Source organism: Callorhinchus milii, unplaced genomic scaffold (genome assembly GCF_018977255.1).
Source record: "Callorhinchus milii isolate IMCB2004 unplaced genomic scaffold, IMCB_Cmil_1.0 Scaffold8, whole genome shotgun sequence".
Taxonomy (NCBI): domain Eukaryota; kingdom Metazoa; phylum Chordata; class Chondrichthyes; order Chimaeriformes; family Callorhinchidae; genus Callorhinchus; species Callorhinchus milii.
In genome coordinates, this window is record NW_024704749.1 from 4,625,702 (window position 1) to 4,643,713 (window position 18,012).

The 18,012-nt window shown below is 46.1% G+C and overlaps 1 protein-coding gene across 1 annotated transcript in view; it reads left to right on the top strand.

Moving 5' to 3' along the window:
* The window catches only part of susd2 (sushi domain containing 2), a 34,165-nt gene extending 21,059 nt beyond the window's left edge, over nucleotides 1–13,106 (top strand). The window contains 7 exon segments of the mRNA XM_007899067.2: nucleotides 435–599; nucleotides 1,865–2,113; nucleotides 2,692–2,967; nucleotides 3,459–3,494; nucleotides 3,497–3,634; nucleotides 10,715–10,811; nucleotides 12,983–13,106. Coding sequence (XP_007897258.2) covers nucleotides 435–599; nucleotides 1,865–2,113; nucleotides 2,692–2,967; nucleotides 3,459–3,494; nucleotides 3,497–3,634; nucleotides 10,715–10,811; nucleotides 12,983–13,055 — 1,034 coding nt within the window. The 3' untranslated portion in view covers nucleotides 13,056–13,106.
* The last annotated feature ends 4,906 nt before the right edge of the window (nucleotides 13,107–18,012 follow it).

The following is an 18,012-nucleotide window of genomic DNA, read 5'->3' on the forward strand; positions in this document are numbered from 1 at the left end:
GAAGGTTTTCAGGTGGGACTTGAAGATGGGGATGGTTGGGGCGAGGCGGAGGGATTGAAGAAGAGTATTCCAAAGCTTTGGGGCCTAGTGGCTCAAAGCATGGCCACCGATGATCTAATGGAAGGGACGAGGGTAAAGCAGGAGGTCGGAGCCATCCGAGCGGGTAGTGGAGGGGGGAGCGAGGAAGTCAGAAAGGTAGGAAGGTGCCAGGGCGTGAAGGGATTGGTAGGCAAGTGGGATGATCACTCCCACCCCCCCTCTGTCACTGTCAAGCGTTCTGGGACGCTACCCTGCGTGAGGGACGCTACATGAATGCAAGTTGTTGTTGTGAGCGTTGTGAGGTTGGAGTCCTGCAGAGGAGAATGGAATGAAGTGGAGTCATTGAATGGACTCACACCACACCAGTGTGATCAGACCTCAATGTCTCTCGTTAGGGGAGGACGTTAATGCGACCAGATTCACTGCGGTCGCAATGCAGGAAGGCGACTCCGACGTGATCGAAGTCCGCGTTTCCAATGACTCCCAGAGTGACAGCTTAGAGGTGCTGCTCAACCAGGGAGTCCTCTCCTTCGCCGAACAGAAGTGGATGGATCTCAGTGGTGAGTTCGGCTCGCGAAGCGAAACAGTCGATGTATTTTTATTAAGAAGGTAAAAGCGCCCAACCAGAGAAGGTTAAAAGACCCATCAAGCTCCCCTCCGCTCCTTCCGCACTCTACACAAAACTTGTCTCCGGGCAGTCCTCACCATCTTCTGCGTAAAAGGTCTCCATAACTGCTCCTCGACCCCACCCCAAGAGACAATCAATTAAAATCTCCACTGATCAACCCTGGCCATCTTCTTTCCACAGATAGCCTTCTCAATGTTTGATTGATCTAATAATCTTGGCAGCACTGGGCTGATAGCCCTAATGGGTTGTATCTCTAACACTTGCCTCCAGCTCCACCAATAGGTTCGCAAGTGTCTTAGGAACATAGGATCATTAAGCCCTTCAAGCCCGTTCAGTCATCCTATTAGATCATGGCTGATCTATACCTCGACTCCATTTACCCGCCTATTGCTCCAAGTCCCTTGATAGCCTGACCTAACAAACATCTGTCCACCTCAGTCTTGAAAATGTGAATGGATCCAGCCATAATCCACAGACTTTTGGGGGAGAAAGTTCCAGATTTTCACTACCATTTGTGCGACGAAAGTGCTTCCTAATTTCACTCCTAAATGGCCTAGCTCAACTCGTTAAGATTACGCCCACTTGTTGAGGATTCCTCCCATCAGAGGAAATAGTTTCTCTGTATCGGCCCCATCGAATCCCTTTATCATTTTAAAACACCTGCATTAGATCACCCCGCAAACCTTCTAAACTTGAGGTGGGAGGGGGGTGGGGAGAGGTGATAGTAGAGAGAGGGGGAGGGGGTGGGGCAAGGAGTAATAACAAGGAGATAAAATTACAAACTGTTACAGCAAAACCCACATCAAACATTGATGTGGATGATACAGTTGAGAGTAGGAGGCTGTCTGATCCAAGCAAGTCTTTGTTTGTTCAGAGAAAAGAAGTCAAAGTTTTTTTTGAGAAGAAACTTTGGGACTAAAACTGTTATGAACGAGTAATAACCATGACCTGAACAGTTACTGCGCTAATAATAATAATTATAATCATCCTTGCATTTGATATATAGGGCCTTATCACGTCGTTGAGATGTCTCAAAGCGCTTCGCAGGATATACTGTAAAGTGGAGTGACTGCGTATTTGGTGGGCGAAACGCGGCAGCCAGTTGCGCACAGCAGCGTCCCAGAAACAGTGGCAGAGTGAACGACCGACGCTATGTGTTCTAACGCTGTGTTGCCTTCACTGCACTCCTTGTCCCAGGTGTGTTTGTGTACAAGGGCTCCCCCCTGGATGTTACCGTCATGTTTTCCTCTGGGGCTGGAGTGGAGGTGAAGGGAAGAGGCGCTATCCTGGGCATCGTAGTGCTGTTACCAGAGGAATTCACCAACCAGACCGAGGGGCTCTTTGGGGTAATGAACGGCGATCCTGACGATGACTTGGGGATCAGGAACGGCAGCCTTCTGCCGGGTGACGCCAGCCCAGAGCAGCTGTACGAGATGGGCGGCAGCTGTGAGTAGCACGTTCCCCGGTTAATGTGAACTCTTGTCGACACTTGTAATACAGTAAAACTCGCGCACAGTTTGTGGCATGAATCACATCAACAGCTGTAGCACAGCTCTGTTACAGGGGAAATCAATTGGGGGTGTATTTCTTAGGCCAAAGGCAGCCGATTCTCACACAGCGATGTCCCTCACCGACAGCCGTGAAGTGAGTGATCGATTCTGTCCTTGGGATTGTTGGCCTGGACATAGGGGTAGAAACTGCCTCCGCTTTTTGAATTGGGCCATGGGATCTTCAACACCTCATCCAAAGGACAGTCACAATGCAGCCCTACCCACAGTGCTGTATTGGAGCGTCAACAACAGCAACAAATTACATCTGTACAGTGCTTTTCACATCAGGAGGACGTCCCAAAGCACTGGATTGTCAGGGATCCGCACCTGAGCTGGTGGTTGGGATCATGAGGAGTGAAGGGCGGATAGCGTAGCCTCTGAGCTCAAAGTCCCATCGTGTTTCGGTTTGGAACCATAACCTTCTGGTATGGATGGTGCCTGCCGTGACTTATTTTATACCTTGTTCTTTCTTAGGGGCGATCGAAAATGAAACCTCTCTCTTTACGTACGACAGTGAGTTCTTGTTGGACAACTATTACCACGCTCCCAAGCACGACCCCGACTTTTCTCCCGTCTTCACTCCTGGGAGAGCGAGCGAGAACGACTCTCTTCACTCTAAAACGGTCGAACTGTGTCAGGGAGACGCATTCTGTAAGTTCGACACGCTCGTCACCGGGAATTTCCAAGTGGGGAATGCGACAAAATTCTTCCACGAGAACTACAATAAGCTGGTCGGAAGCCTCGAACAAGGTACCATAATAGTAATCCTTGTGTTTGAATTAGCGCCTTATCATATCTTCGAGACGTCTCAAAGCGCTTCATGGAATACACTGTAAAGTGAATTGACTGTATATTTTGTGGGCGAAATGCGGCAGCCAATTGCGCACAGCAGCGTCCCCACAAACATTGGTGGATTGAGTGACCAAATTATTTCGATTGCTTGAAGGGATTAGTTTTCTTTGCAATTGACCCGCCAAGGGATCGTAGAATTATACAGCACAGAAGGAGGCCATTCGGTCCATCGTGTCTGTGCCAGCTCTTTGAAAAGAGCTATCCAAATCAATCCCACTCCCCCGCTCTCTCTCCATAGCCCTGCAAAGTTGTCCTCCCCAAATAATTATCTACTTCTCACTTAAAAGGTGTTATCGAATCACATCACTGACCACCCTTTTTCTGATACATTTATTCCTTGCCTCCTTCACTGTCTCTTTCTCTCTATATCTCTTTCTCTCCTCTCCCAGTGATTGCCTGTGGATTTGTTGAAGAGCCGAAGAACGGAAAAAAGAAGGAATCTTCTACTTGGCAGGAGCGACGGTGAATTTTACTTGTAAAGCCAACTATATACTAGCAGGATCGGCCCATCGCACCTGTCAGGCAGATGGGCAGTGGTCTGGCAAGCAAACCTTCTGTGTAGCAGGTAAGCTCCATCCTCAGATCCAAAGACACAGAAACGCACAGGCCCATGGGGAAGATCAGGAATGAATTGTGTTTTGTAGGGGCTGGAAGGACCTTCAGTTTTCCTGCCCGCCCCCATCCTCTGGAACTCCCACCACCTCGCCCCCTCCCTCCCTCGCCTCCTTCAAGGCCCGTCTCAAGACCTTCCTCTTCGCGCGTAGCCTCGGCTACACTCCCACACCCACACCCTCCCCTACCTTCCACCTCTCTTGATTCCAACCGCAAGCCCGGGTGCAAACCCTTAACTGTCCAGCGCCTTGGGAAGTCCGTCTAACGTGAAAGGTGCGTATAAATGTAAGCTGTTATTGTTGACTTGCATGTACATTGTCAATGCCACCCCCCCAAACCCCCCCCCCACCACCCCCCCCACTCTGATCAATTGACCGCAAACTCCTGAACCTAGTTGGGTTTTGAGATGTGTAGCAGAGCCGAGGCTAATATATTTGATCGCGTGTGTCAGTCTCTCGGAGGACGTGAAAGGCTTTGCCGTTTTAAATATAGGACCAAATAAGATGCCCTTGCATCGTAAAAGTGGAATAAATTGCATTCCCCTAACAGCATGAAATGAAACATCAGCGTGCTATGCAGAGAGCTACGGAGAAAGCCAACAATAGACTCAACACAAAACACAGTCAATCTCCCAAAGGCTATAGAATGAATACCAAAGTGTCATATAGCACGCTATTGGAGGCATACTGCATTAGATACGCACTAATGGCCTTTAATTCAATGTGTTCTACAGCTTGGTACTGAGCCACGGAGTCTAGCAAGGATCTGGGTTTGAGCCCTCATTTTTAACTGAGTTCACTGATCTGAACTGGGGCAGATCTGCATCTTTAAGGCACAGAGAGAGAGAGGGGGGGGGGGGTAAATTGGACCAGAGGGGTGGAAAGATGAAATTGTCACCCAGTTAGTTAGGGAGGGAAAAACCTGCCCCTGATTGCTGTGCACAATTGGTTACCATGTTTTGCCTGCAAAATATACAGTCAATTCACTTTATAATGCATTCTGTAAAGCGCTTTGAGATGTCTCAACGACGTGATGAGGCGCCATAATAAATGCAAGGATTATTATTATTATTATTACAGTCCCTCCATTTCACAATATATCCTGTAAAGTGCTTTGAAACAGGTCGGCATCTGATATACCTTATTTCCCCTCCCCATGTCCCCTTCTCCCCTATCTTCCTACCAAAAGAGTTCCTCCAGATGTCCTAGATAGTATTCCCCCCAGATAAAATTGTTCAATCACTTCACGGCAGTTTGTGGGATGTTGCTGTGCGCAAATTGGTTCGCCTACAAATTTGGTTTGTGGCTTAGTGGTTCGTGCCCTCGAGTCGCAAGCGAGAGGATTCTGGTTCGATTCCCGGGCAGGGAGAAACCTTGGGCAACTTTCCTTATTCCACACGCCTCTGTTTACCTAGCAGTATAAAGGAACCTGGTTGTTTGTTGATTGGTGGTAATAATCCCTCGAAAAAAAATGTGGTCTCTCAATCCACGATGGTTTGCTGGACACTGCTGTGCGCAATTGGCTGCCACGTTTCGCTCACAAAATACACAGTCAATCCACTCCATATTCTATGAAGCGCTTTGAGATGTCTCAACGACGTGATAAGGTGCTACATTAAAGGCAAGGATTATTATTATTATTATTATTATTATAAGGTGCTACATTAAAGGCAAGGATTATTATTATTATTAAAATGCACAATGAATCCTGTGAAGCGCTTTGAGAAAAAGGCTCTATATCAAATGAGAGGATTCTTATTATTATATAACTGCGGGAAAAAATCTTCCACGCTACCTGACCTCAAAGCTTTTTTNGAACTCTCCGCTCTAAATTTCCGCCAAGACCGAGCAGATTTACTGATGCACTAAAAACAAGTCGGAAACCTGTTCAGCAATTTCTTGTCACAAAAAGCACTTAAGCTTCCATTTTTCAATATCGCTGACATCTGGAGCTACATATAAAATTGCTTGAACTCACAAAATATCCCTTTGAATGCCCGTTTTTTTTTATTTTAACCAAAGCGAGCAACACATTTCTCAAAGTAAAAGATTGCCATTAACCTGTGCAGCTCCGTCCCTCTACCCTTCCGTCTCATCTCATCTTCCTCTCCAACTATCTTTAATAATAATCCTTGCATTTAATATAGCGCCTTATCATGTCGTTGAGACGTCTCAAAGCACTTCACAGCATATATTGTAAAATGTAATGATGGTGTATTTTATGGGCAAAACCTGGCAGCCGATTTCAGTGTCCCACAAACAGCTGTGGATATTGATTGACTCCCCGGAAAAGTGATCCGCCAATCATCCAACAACCGGGTTCCTACTTGCTGCTAGGTGAATAGAGGCGTGTGGAGTAAGGAAACTTGCCCAACGTTTGGCCCTGCCTGGGAATCGAACCCAGGTCCTCTCGCTTGCGAGGCGAGTGCACTAACCACTGAGCTACAGGACTCAACAGAAACATGTGGAGTAAGGAAAGCTTGCCTAAGGTTTAAATCACCCCCTCCCTTAAAACATATCTCTTACACCTTGTTGATTTTTTGTGTAAGATTCACTCGGTCCCTACTTATTTCTAGAAGAAAGAAAACTCGTCAACCGTTGTCACTAAACCCATGCGGTGCCCTTTAATGCCGTGCATCCATCAGTGATGCTCTGAGACTGGACACTAGGAGTTGAGAGAGAGCGAGAGAGTGACTTCTGCCAATTCACTGTCATCGATGCTCACGTCAAACACGTTGTTTCACAACCCGCCAACCCCCTCCCCCACCCGCCCCAACCTGAAATCTCCACTTTCACAAACTGCACTGATTGAAATTGCTCACCCACAGGGGTTGCCTTGGCTTGGCTTCAAACCAACTTCAGAGCAAAGGGTTTCAAAGCATCCGAAACAGCTTGAGAGACTGTCAGGATAAAGAAGACCAGAGCGTTCTGGTATATTGTATATTCAAAGGACTCTTTGAATAATGAAACGCATTTGGTGGTTGGTAATGAAATGGACCGGTACAGGGTTACCAGGAAGTGTGGTTGAGGTCAGAACATTGGGACTCATTTACCAAGCAACTTTATGCTGTGATGTGGGGTAGGGTCGGGCTGGTGTGCTGGAGGAATGAGATCAGATGGGCCAAAGGGTCTTCTTCATTCACACTGCTCTTGTGATCCTTATTGTCTTATTATCAGCAGCCAACTTTCACCCCAGTGGGTCAGTAACTCAAAGGATCACAGTGATTTTGTTTGTTTTGCTTAAGTGAAATTAGTTAGATGTTTACCTGAGAGCATTTGGGTTCCGGCTGAGTTACAGGTAACTTTCTCTACCGTGCTTTTAGTCGTACAGAACTTGCAGATACCCCAAGGATCCTACGAGATGAATTGGGTTTCTGTCAAATTGTTAGCCACAGCTATTGCGTGAGAGCTATTTCTTTTTACTCTTTGACTCACAGCCTGAAGTCTTCCTTGGCTTTCTGGAGATTGTCAATGAAACCGGCTGATTCTGATTGTTGAGCTTCCAGCTCACGCCCTATGTTGCTGCAACCTGCATCAATATTGTATGAAAAAGTAAAGGTGCTCAAATGTCAGGAGTGTCTATTATTGAACCCGTTAATGAAGTGTAACCGAGCAAAATAAATATGTTTTCTTTTTAAAACGTACAAATGTCAGCAACACTACTGCATAATAATGACTTATACTGAGTGACTGTGTGTATTGCAGGCAAAGGCAGCAGCTAATTGTATGCACATCGATATCTTAAACCAGCCAGTGAACTGAATGCCCAATTTTAATGGAGGGGGGGGGGGTGGGGGGGCTGTTTGTTGGCCAGGACGCTGGGAGAGAGAAACTCCCTTCTCTTTTGAAATGGTGCCACGGCACCTTTGATGTCCACATGAACAGGCGCAGATAGAAAGGAGCTTGGTTTAATATCTCATCGGTAGCACAATGCAGCACTCCTCCAGTTGAGCGTCAATTGAATGTCAACCTAGAAAGTGAGCTCAAATTCCTGAAGTGGGGCTTGAACCTGGGTCCTCTTGTTTGCATGGCACATGAGAGAAAGAGAAAATAAAAAAGAATGAGTTTAAGTAATCCCTCTCACCCAAGCGTCTCATTCTCACCTTGTCTCACGTTTTCCTTTCCTTGTTCTATGTTTATTTCTAACTGTATTTTGTGTCTATGCCGGCTTTTCTACGTATTGTCCTTTTGTAAATCAAAAGGCTGAAACCACTTTGTTCCCCTCTCTTTCAGAGACTCCTGGCTTTCAGCAAACGTTTAGGAAATTGAAGCGACTTAAGTTGCCCTCTAATTTGTTGAATGTCAACTCTAGGAACATATTTTAAGCCACACCAAAATGCCACAAGCCTAAACCTTGACCTGTTTCTGCCCGGGACATGACCTGTTCAGTCTTTGATGTTTTTTTTTCGGTGGGGGGGGGGGGGGGGGGGGGCGGGGGAGGCATTAAATTAGGTACAACTGGCTACAAGACGAAATTATCTTCTTTGTGTCGCCGGAACCTCATGTGTCTAAGTGAGAAACCCATCCATAGGGGAAGAGGGTTTGTAATAAACCCTTTTTATTTATTTTTCTTCTGTATCAGCTGTTAGTCGTTCATAATTTTTTTTTTGGGGGGGGGGGGGGGTCAGCTGGGTGCTTGCCACACATGGAAACCCATCACCGTTGCTTAAGAGTCTCCAAACCAAACTGAGAATTCCATGCATCCCACCTCCACATGGGAATCCCAGAGATAGATTGTTCGAATGGAATGCGCTCTCTCTCTCTCTCTCTCTCCTTTGGAGGGATGCATCCTGCTTACCTAATTCCGGAAAGTATTAGGCACGGGTTGGCCAAGCCTTGCGGACTCCAGGATATGCATAATCTTGAAGTATATCCATATCCTAATTGTAGCTGTGTTGTAAATGGCACACACACACAAACACACATACGCATATATACACCCACACACATACACACACACACAGACACATACACACCCACACACACGTACACACACCCACCCACACCCACACACGCACACAGAGGATCACTTTAGAGTTAATGCTTGTGCTTGACGCCTTGTTAATTTGTAGGGATGCTGTGGGTGTTTCAGATCTGGATCCCTTGCTCTTAGCCACCTTAGATGTGTTTTCTTTGCCCTATTTATTCATTTTGATGAATTCGCTCACTTTTATTTCTTTATTATTTATTTCATCGAGGGTTCCGGGACGCTACCCCGTGTGAAGGTCGCTAGATAAAATGCAAGTTGTTGTTGTTGCTGTTATTTATTCAAAGCCCATTCATGTTTTCCCGGGTTAGTTGGAGAGGAAGAGACAGGTATTTCCTTAGAATTATTACAAGCTGTGTTTGTTGAGGGATTTCGCCCCCACCTGCCCACCCCCATTTCTCATTCCCCCTCCAGCATGTGCAGGTTACCCACTTTTGTGACGTACTTTTTTCAGCCCAAGACACATTTGCTTTGAATTGAACAGTCTGGTGTTTGTGTTCAGCCATTTCTGAATTGTAGACCACACATCCCAAAAGTCTGCGTAATAAATCGATATGCTTGACTTCCGTGCGTGCTTTATGATTAGAGGCATTGAGACTGCTGGTGCAGGTATGTCGATGAATTTTAATCAGGAACGTGAACTGCGCAAGCCACTCTCCTGCGGAGTTTCGGAGTCAGAGGCAAAAAGATCTCAATCTCAGTACTTTACCTTCCTGCCTTCCTTCTTATCTCCCCATTGCACTACCCGTTGCCTCCGCTCGGCTGGCTCCGACCTCCAGCTTGTCCCTTGTCCCCTCCACTCCACCATCGATGCCCGCTCCTTCAGCTACCGCGCCCCAAAGCTTCAGAACTCCCTTCCTAAATCCATGTCTTTCCCCTCCTTCCCTTTTACATCATGACTGAAGACCTTCCTCTTTGGCTATGAAATAGAACTGTGCCCTCATTTTGGGCTAACTATGTTTCCAAGCAGAGTGCCTCTCACTCGACCTATCCCCTATCATATTGTCACCCCACGTCTCTGTCTGGATGTCAGACGTCTGACAATCTGACACCTGCTTACCTGACGTCACCAAAATGAGCTCTGCAGCAGTTACATAACATAAAGCTCGATGCACAGATGTTACGAACTGGGAGGATTAGAGAGAAAATATCGCTGGGATTGTCAGAGGTTCAGAAACGCTGCCAGTCAGCTGAAGACTGAGGGGAAAGACATTTTTTTTCACATCTATACAGATCGCTTTCATCTTGAATCCTGGTACACAAGAAGTTCAAAACGTGTACTATGTTTAGGCAATGATACCAGCACAGCGACGATACTGGCATGGTAAAGATATGGGCTTGGAATAGATATTGGCATGGTCTAGATACACATATATAGCATGGTATAGCTATTGGCATGTTATAGATACTGGCATGGTATAGATATTGACATGATATATATATGGCATGGTATAACTATTGGCATGGTATATATATGGCATGTTATATAGCTATTGGCATGATACATCTATGGCATGATATATATATGGCATGGTGTGGATATTGGACATGGTATAGATACTGGCAAGGTATAGATGCTGACATGGTATAGCTACTGACATAGCATAAATACCGGCATGGTATAGATATTGGCATGGTATAGATAAGGGTTCTGTAATGATAATAGTCCTTGCACATACGTCGCTTCGTGACATTGTCAAAGATATCTCAAAGCGCTTCACTGGATTCACTGTGAAGTGTAGTGACTGTGCGTTGCAGGCAAATGGGATTTATGTGATAACGGCATGGTACTGATAAAGGCACGGCAGTAATACCGGCATGGCAATGGTTGATCAGTCTTTTCAGAGTGTTTGATGTAAACGGGCCATTGTTCCATCAAAACCATCCCTTTTGAATCATAATCCTTGTGGGGTTTTTTGTCGACCGGTGCTTTTGTTTGTCAGACAATGGTTACGGGTGAAGGGGAAGGAGATGGATGAATGGAAGGAAACCAATCCAGCCAATAAAAGCTAAGCCTTTTTCCTGTGAATTTTCTTTATTTTCGCAGATAACATTGTGGGCATTATAGTGGGGACTGTGGTGTCCTTGTTCTGCCTGGCCCTGATCGGGATCCTCTTGTGGTTGAATGAAAAGAAGGTGAAAAGGTCAGTGAGATATGGGAGAAAGTTATTTATCCGATTAATAGCTAAAATTTAATTTAATTTTGACAAACAGGGTTGGAGGTGAGAAGAAATATTTTCGCCTTCCCACCACACAACTGGGTCTGTTTATTGTGTGTTCGCACGGTAGACCAAGTACACGGGAAGGGCACTTTCCCTCCATCCTCCTGTGCTGACTGTTCAGCTTCCTGCGTATGTAGGAAGTGACGTCGGGGGTGACCTGATGATCAGGAAGTCTTCACCAGTAGCTATTTTCATAGCGTGTCCCATTAGAACCTGAATTTGACGGAACCACCTGCGTTATAGCTGGTTCTGACTCTACAATGTATATTCGGGTGTTATGTACATATCACTGCACATCCCCTCCCCTTTGTCCCCTCCGCTCCACTATCGGAAGTCCTCCAGATAAATTGGTCATTCATTTTCACGGCTGTTTGCGGGACATTTACCCGGCGCAAATTGGCTGCTGCGTTTTCGCCTATAAAATAAATGCAACTGCAAATTTGTCGGTAACTTCACCGAGCTTGACAGCTGCGATCCCCTGCGAAAGCACACTAGGGCACTTCAGTGTTACGGACGCTGAATAAATTGCAAGGTGATTATTTCGTGAACAATGTCACAATACCGGGAGCAGGGAAATCGACCAAGGTTAAGTGGCGCTGGATGGAACTGGATTAGTACGTGGCACTTTCATGTCATATCTGGACAGCGTTACGTTGAAAAGTAACTCACGCTCGTTTCGCTTGGGCTGAAGTAATGCCCTTGTGTATTGGATCAATCGATACCAGATGAATAAAACATGCTGCTTGTTATTGTGCCGAACGTTTAGGAGCTGGTAGCACTTGTGCGTTCGCAGTGTCGGCGAAATGTTGCTAATTCATCACACGGAGACAACAGATGACTCCGCTCGAGACATCCCCAATGATTCATGAATGACACTCCAACCCTTCGAGTAATTTGCGGCTGCAGACACTCCTTGCCTTATGCTTTCAATCATTTCCTCCTCCTTCAAGACCCGTCTCAAGATCCTCCTCTTCGACCGTGCCTTCGGTCACTCTCCAGCAGCGTCCCCACAAACAGCCGTGGATTGAGTGACCAAATCATTATTATTTATTTATTTTTGAAGGGATTCTAAAGGATTCTAAAGGATTGAGGGATATGGGGATAGTGCGGGTAAATGGGATTAGGTTAGGAGATCAGCCATGATCTTATTAAATGGCGGAGCAGGCTCGAGGGGCTGAATGACCTACTCCTGCTCCTACGTCTTATGGTCTTATGGATTATTACAGCCAGAAAAGCGATCCGCCAATTGACTATCAACCAAGTTCTTACATGCTGCTAGCTAAACAGAGGCTTGTGGAGTAAGGAAACTTGCCTAAGGTTTCGCTCTGCCCAGGAATCGAACCCAGGTTCTCTCGCTTTCGATGCGAGTGCTCTAACCATTGTGCTATGGGACTCCACAAGAGAGTAGGGCCCAAGTTACTTTAAGGAGATTTTACTGGTAAATAACACTTGCGGTCCCAGTGTGTTTCAGAGTTTCACTGAAACAATTGTGAGGTGAGTGAACGGTTTTATTTGGGGGAATGTTAGCCAGGACAGCGGGAGACAGAAATCCCCTTCTCTATTCCAACAATGCTGTACCATCTTTAACAATATAGAAATGTTGCAATTAAATGCTATTATTATATAGCATTTAGTACAGTATTGCATATACTGCATATAATGTTGCTTTCACCAGCAAAACATACAGCCAATTCACTGTACAGTGTATTCTGTGAAACGCTTTGAGACGTCTCGAAGACGCGATAAGGCGCTATATTAAATGCAAGGATTATCATTATTATTATTATACTCTATCCCACGGTCCCTTCGCCTCGCTTCCTCCTTTGCCTCCTTCAAGGCTGGTCTCAAGACCCTTCTCTTTGACCGTGCCTTTGATCACCCTCCCACCTCTCTGCCTTCCCTCACCCCTACACCACCTCCCCTACCCCATGCTCGGGCCCCGACACTTGACCGTTCGGCGCTTTGGGACGTCCTCCCGACGTGAAAGGCGTTCTATAAATGCAATTGTGTTGTTGTTGTGTACATATATGTGTATATATATATAAAAAAGCATCATGTATAGAAATTTTATTTTTATTTTTTCTTCTCTGCAGGAAAAATGCCAAGAAGGCTCAAAATAAAACAGGATCTTCGTTTTCAAGATTGGACAAAATTGATAAGCTGTAGTCCTAAAGAGACAGAACCCCTCCTTATCCTATTCCACCCCCCACTCCCTCCGGCCCTCGGAACCTCACCCTACTGCCCCCCCCTCCCCGTCCCCCACTCCACCATCACCCCCGCTCGCCCTGTCGACTCCCACGGATGGACAGAATTCGGATGCAGTCAGCCGCAGATTCACCTGCAAATTCCGACTGGGAACCATGTCTGTGAGATTGATCTCTCTCTGTTTTTAATTTCAGAAATGTCAGCAAAAGGATTACACATTTTTCAAAATGAGCCGGATAATCTTTCAGGCAGGAGATGGTAAAAGTTGCCATTTACAGGAGTGGGGGTGGGGAGGGGGGGGTTGGGGGGGTGAAGGAGGAGGCAAGGGTGCGGGGGAGAAGATGGAGTTGTGGGGGGGGTGGGGGGAATCCTATTTGGAAGAATATTCAAATGATGCTTTTTTGTATATATACATTATATATATTAAAAAAGTGTGAACGACTGATGAATGTATTTGCAGTAAACTCCTCATAACTCGCTGTCACTTAAGTCATCACGCTGTCAATATCCCGGCCACATTTGTGGATGCATTTATACGTATTCCTAACTCGTCACTCCTGATAACTCAACACGGAGACCTCACACGCTGTTCCACTGCTGGAATCCAGTTACTTTTGTCAGCCTGGCCCAGTTTGTACCACTCTCACCTCTGAGTCAAAAGCTTGTGGGTTTGAACTGACAGTCTGGGCCGACACTCCAATACAGTGCTGGGGGGAGGTTTGAAATGTTGGTGTCGCTGTCCTTTGGAGCAGACATGATTGGGAGATTTTTGAAATTTAGCTTAATATGTAGATTATCTTACAACTTATGTACCATAATTGCACTTAATTTTCCCTTTTCAGCGACCATTCCATTTTCATCTTGACACCCTGAACTCTAGTAACTACTACTACTATTTAATAATCCTTGCATTTGATATAGAGTCTTATCACGTCTTCAAGACGTCTCAAAACGCTTCACTGCATATACTGTAAAGTGTCGTGACTGTATTTTGAGGGCAAACTCTGTAGTGGTCTTCTGCAAAACACACAGGGCATCCCAGTGACACACCCTTAGTGTGGCCACCTTCATTAACAAAAGGAGGCTGGTTCTTGTTCTTTCCCCACTATTTGTTGCTTAGCTATGGTATTGTGCAGTCAAGATCAAAGGGGATGAACGCAAGAATCCTTATAATAGAGGGAGCTTCACCATCAGTACCACTTCAAAGAGGAAACTCTCTGTTAGCTCACTTAAAAGGAAGCAATAATTTCAACATCCTTTGGCTTTGGTTGAGCTGAATAAGCATCTGGCTGAGATCAGCAATGGAGGATGTGGGGGGACAGTGAATGGAGAGAAGAAGGGAGCCTGGATTGAATAATGGACACGTGTGGATGAATGAATGAATATTCTATATAGTGCACTCGTCTCGAAAGCGAGAGGACCCGGGTTCGATTCCCGGGCGGGGCAAAACCTAAGGCAAGTTTCCGCACTCCACGCATCTCTGTTTACCCAGCAAGTAAATAGGAACCCAGTTGTTAGTCGAATGGCGGATTGCTTTCCTGGGATAATCACTCCCCCCAAAAAAATTTGGTCACTCGATCCACGGCTGTCTGTGGGACACCGCTGTGCTGCCGCGTTTCATTCACAAAATACTTAAGTCAATCCACTTTCCAATATATTTTGTGAAGCGCTTTGAGACGTCTCAATGACATGATAAGGCGATGTATTGAATGCAAGGATTCTCGACTCTTTGGAGGGTTTCTACACACGATTCCTCTAGGGGTCAGAGTTGGTGTGTTAGTGTGGCCTGTGCTAGGTTTTTGCTCATTCTGGAGAGGGAGTGGACATTTTGGACTTAATGGATCTCTTCCCTTCCATCCCTTTCATCAGCTTTACTTATATCAGACAGAGCCTTGTTTTTAAGTGGGGGGAGATGGGGGAAGAGAGGAGATTTTCTTTTGAACTGCAATAATACCTTTGCATTCGGAAGCCAAACAGGATAACAGACCCGAGCGAATGCACACAATTGGAATGACAAGATGGGTGAAAGGACCTCAGGGTCAATAACCGATATTACTGTTATTCAATATGTTGTTGATGTTGTTGTTTGAGAAGTGATTAGACTCATTTTGAGTTATCTCGAATCTTCTTATTTCTCACGAAACGGAACATCCTACATTTTCCCACGTGAGTTCGTAATAAACAAACAAAACACAACGGAAAATAAAAACTAAAGTCTTCGTGGGATTTGGGATTACGGGGGAGTGGAATTAGATGTTGCAAACAGCAGCCTTGACTGTATGTCATACATCATTGTTGTCCTATAACTAATAATATACACACAAATAACTTATTGATTATGGTGTAAAGGCAGCTGGACCGGTATATTTCTTGTCACACGCTGCATTGTACTGCCTACACGTGACTAACTATGTAATTAAACATTAATAACTCTATAAAGACTCGCTTATTTATCAGAAAATAACACAAAGTAGAATCATAATGCCTTCACGTTGCGTTATTTATAAATAATCTATTGCCCCGAGAGGTCTTACGTCCAGTTTAGAATACAGAGTTAGATTTGATTCAACACCGTTTCTGACGTGAAATTCACCAATAACATGTAGTATAAATCAAAGTTTGAGTTATTGATTTTACTCTCTCTCCCTCCCTCCCCTTCCCCTATCCCGCCCCACACACACACATAAACACTCCCTATGGCCAGGACATCAGGGAAAACTTCTTTCTCTTTCCAATAAGCGCCATTATTATTATTATTATTATTATTATTATTATTAAGAGATCTTTACTGTCCAGTGGGGGGGTGAGGGAGGTAGCACAAGGGTTCTGTGAGCTTCTTATGCTGTAAACGATCTTGTTCCTCCTCATCTCTCTCTCTCTGCAGGTGAATCTCAACTATAGGAAAATAGAAACAAGAGGAAAGCATTCAGCTCAGCTGGAAACTTATCGAGGCTTTGCAATTAGAGGTAACTACGGAGTTTATATAAAGCAACTGGGTGGGGGGTGGGGGGACAATCTTTATAGTTGGCCAACAAATGAAATGTTCTTGATTGAATATTTCTTCGTTTATGCCATCAATCGAGAAATATTCAATCAAGAAAAAAAAGAAAATGTATGCATAATAATAATCTTGCATTTGATACAGCCGCTTATCGCGTTAGAATATACTGTAAAGTGAATTAATTGACTGTGTACCTTGTGGACAAATGGTCAAACGCAGACTTACCCCAAGACTCGTGTAAATGTTCAAGGGGCCACTTTTTGATGGCCCCGTGGGCCACTTCCGGCCCGTGGGCCGCAGGTTAGCTATTACTGATATAAAGTTCATGTACCTCCACCTCTCAAAGCCAGTCAGGAACCTCGGGGTTCTGTTCGACCCTGAGCTGTCCTTTCTTCCTCATATCCGCTCCACAACTGGCACCGCCTTCCATCACCTCCGAAACATCGCCAGACTATGGCACTACCTCACCCCTCACGCTGCTGAAACCCTGGTCCACGCCTTTATCACCTCAAGGCTGGACTATGCGAACTCTCTCCTCGCCGGCCTTCCCGGCACCTCCCTCCACAAGCAGCAGGTCATTCAGAACTCTGCAGCTCGTGGACTGTCCCGCACCAGACACCGCGACCACATCACTCCCACCCTCGCTCGCCTCCACTGGCTCCCCATCCCTCAGAGGATCGAATTCAAGATCTTCATCCTCACCTACAAGGCCATTCACGGCCTCGCTCCCTCCTACCTCTCCGACCTACTATCCCCCTACCTACCTGCCCATACCCTCCGTTCCTCTGGCTCCGGTCCGCTCCACGTCCCCCGCCCCAACCGCCCTACCATCGGTGGCCGGGCCTTCAGCCCCGAGGCTCTGGAACTCCATCCCCCAGTGCCTTCGCCGCCTCCTCCCTTTCCTCCTTCAAGGCCGGTCTCAAGACCTTTTTCTTCGACCGTGCCTTCATCTCCCCTCTCGACTCTCTTCCCCCTCCTCGCTCCCTCCCTTCCCTCCCCTCACCCTGACCATTTCCCCCTGCTCGGGCCCTGACCCAACTGTCCAGCGCCTTGGGACGTCCTCCCGACGTGAAAGGCGCTCTATAAATGGAATCTTGTTGTTGTTGTTGTTGTAAAGATCAGAGTTTACGCTTCCTGTATTCTCTAGTTAAATGGTGCAATTGTGCATCATTTGTATTTCACAGGTGTACCTGAGTAATTCAAGACGTCCTCGGAAGCTGTCAATTTGAAATGCAAACACGGTTTGTATGTGTTTTGCATCACACCTTGTTACTCAGGGGAGAGACATTGACACAATCGCATTCAATGCAAAACTTTTGCACGGTTGAATCGAACGGCCTTACACATCCTGCCCACGGTTAGGTCACTTGTGTACTGCGTTCCAATAAAACCAAGGCAATCCACAGATTGCTCGTCTTCCAAATGGCCTCCTGCAAACCCGTGCTGCAGAACTTGCTGCGGTTCTTAGTGTAAATGGAAGGTAAAGTGAGCAGTTCTCACTGGGTTGGTTTCTTTCTTCGGACGTTAACCATTCCGATTGCAGTCTGACAGCAAAAAGCAATTGAGATGAATTATCAGCCAGGTCTACTTTCTTGCTCAAGTACATCTTTGTTTCAGGTTTAGGGGCTATGAATCTCTGTTCTCTCCTGATTGCCTTGGTCTCGCTGGGCTATGACACGCTTGCCAACAGAATGTCGGAATCGAGCCAGCCCCTCCGTGGAGGGCTTGGTAGACCGGTTCCTGAGCCAGGTGGGTCCACAGTCCAGTCAGCCTGACTCATCAGCTGGACCTTGACGGGCAGACCAGTTACTGGGGGCAGGAAAGCGTCCCACTCAGCTCCTGCCTTAACTCTGCAAGTCAAAGTCCTAACGTCTCGAAAATGTGAAAAGGTGCTACATCAAATGCAAGGATTATTAT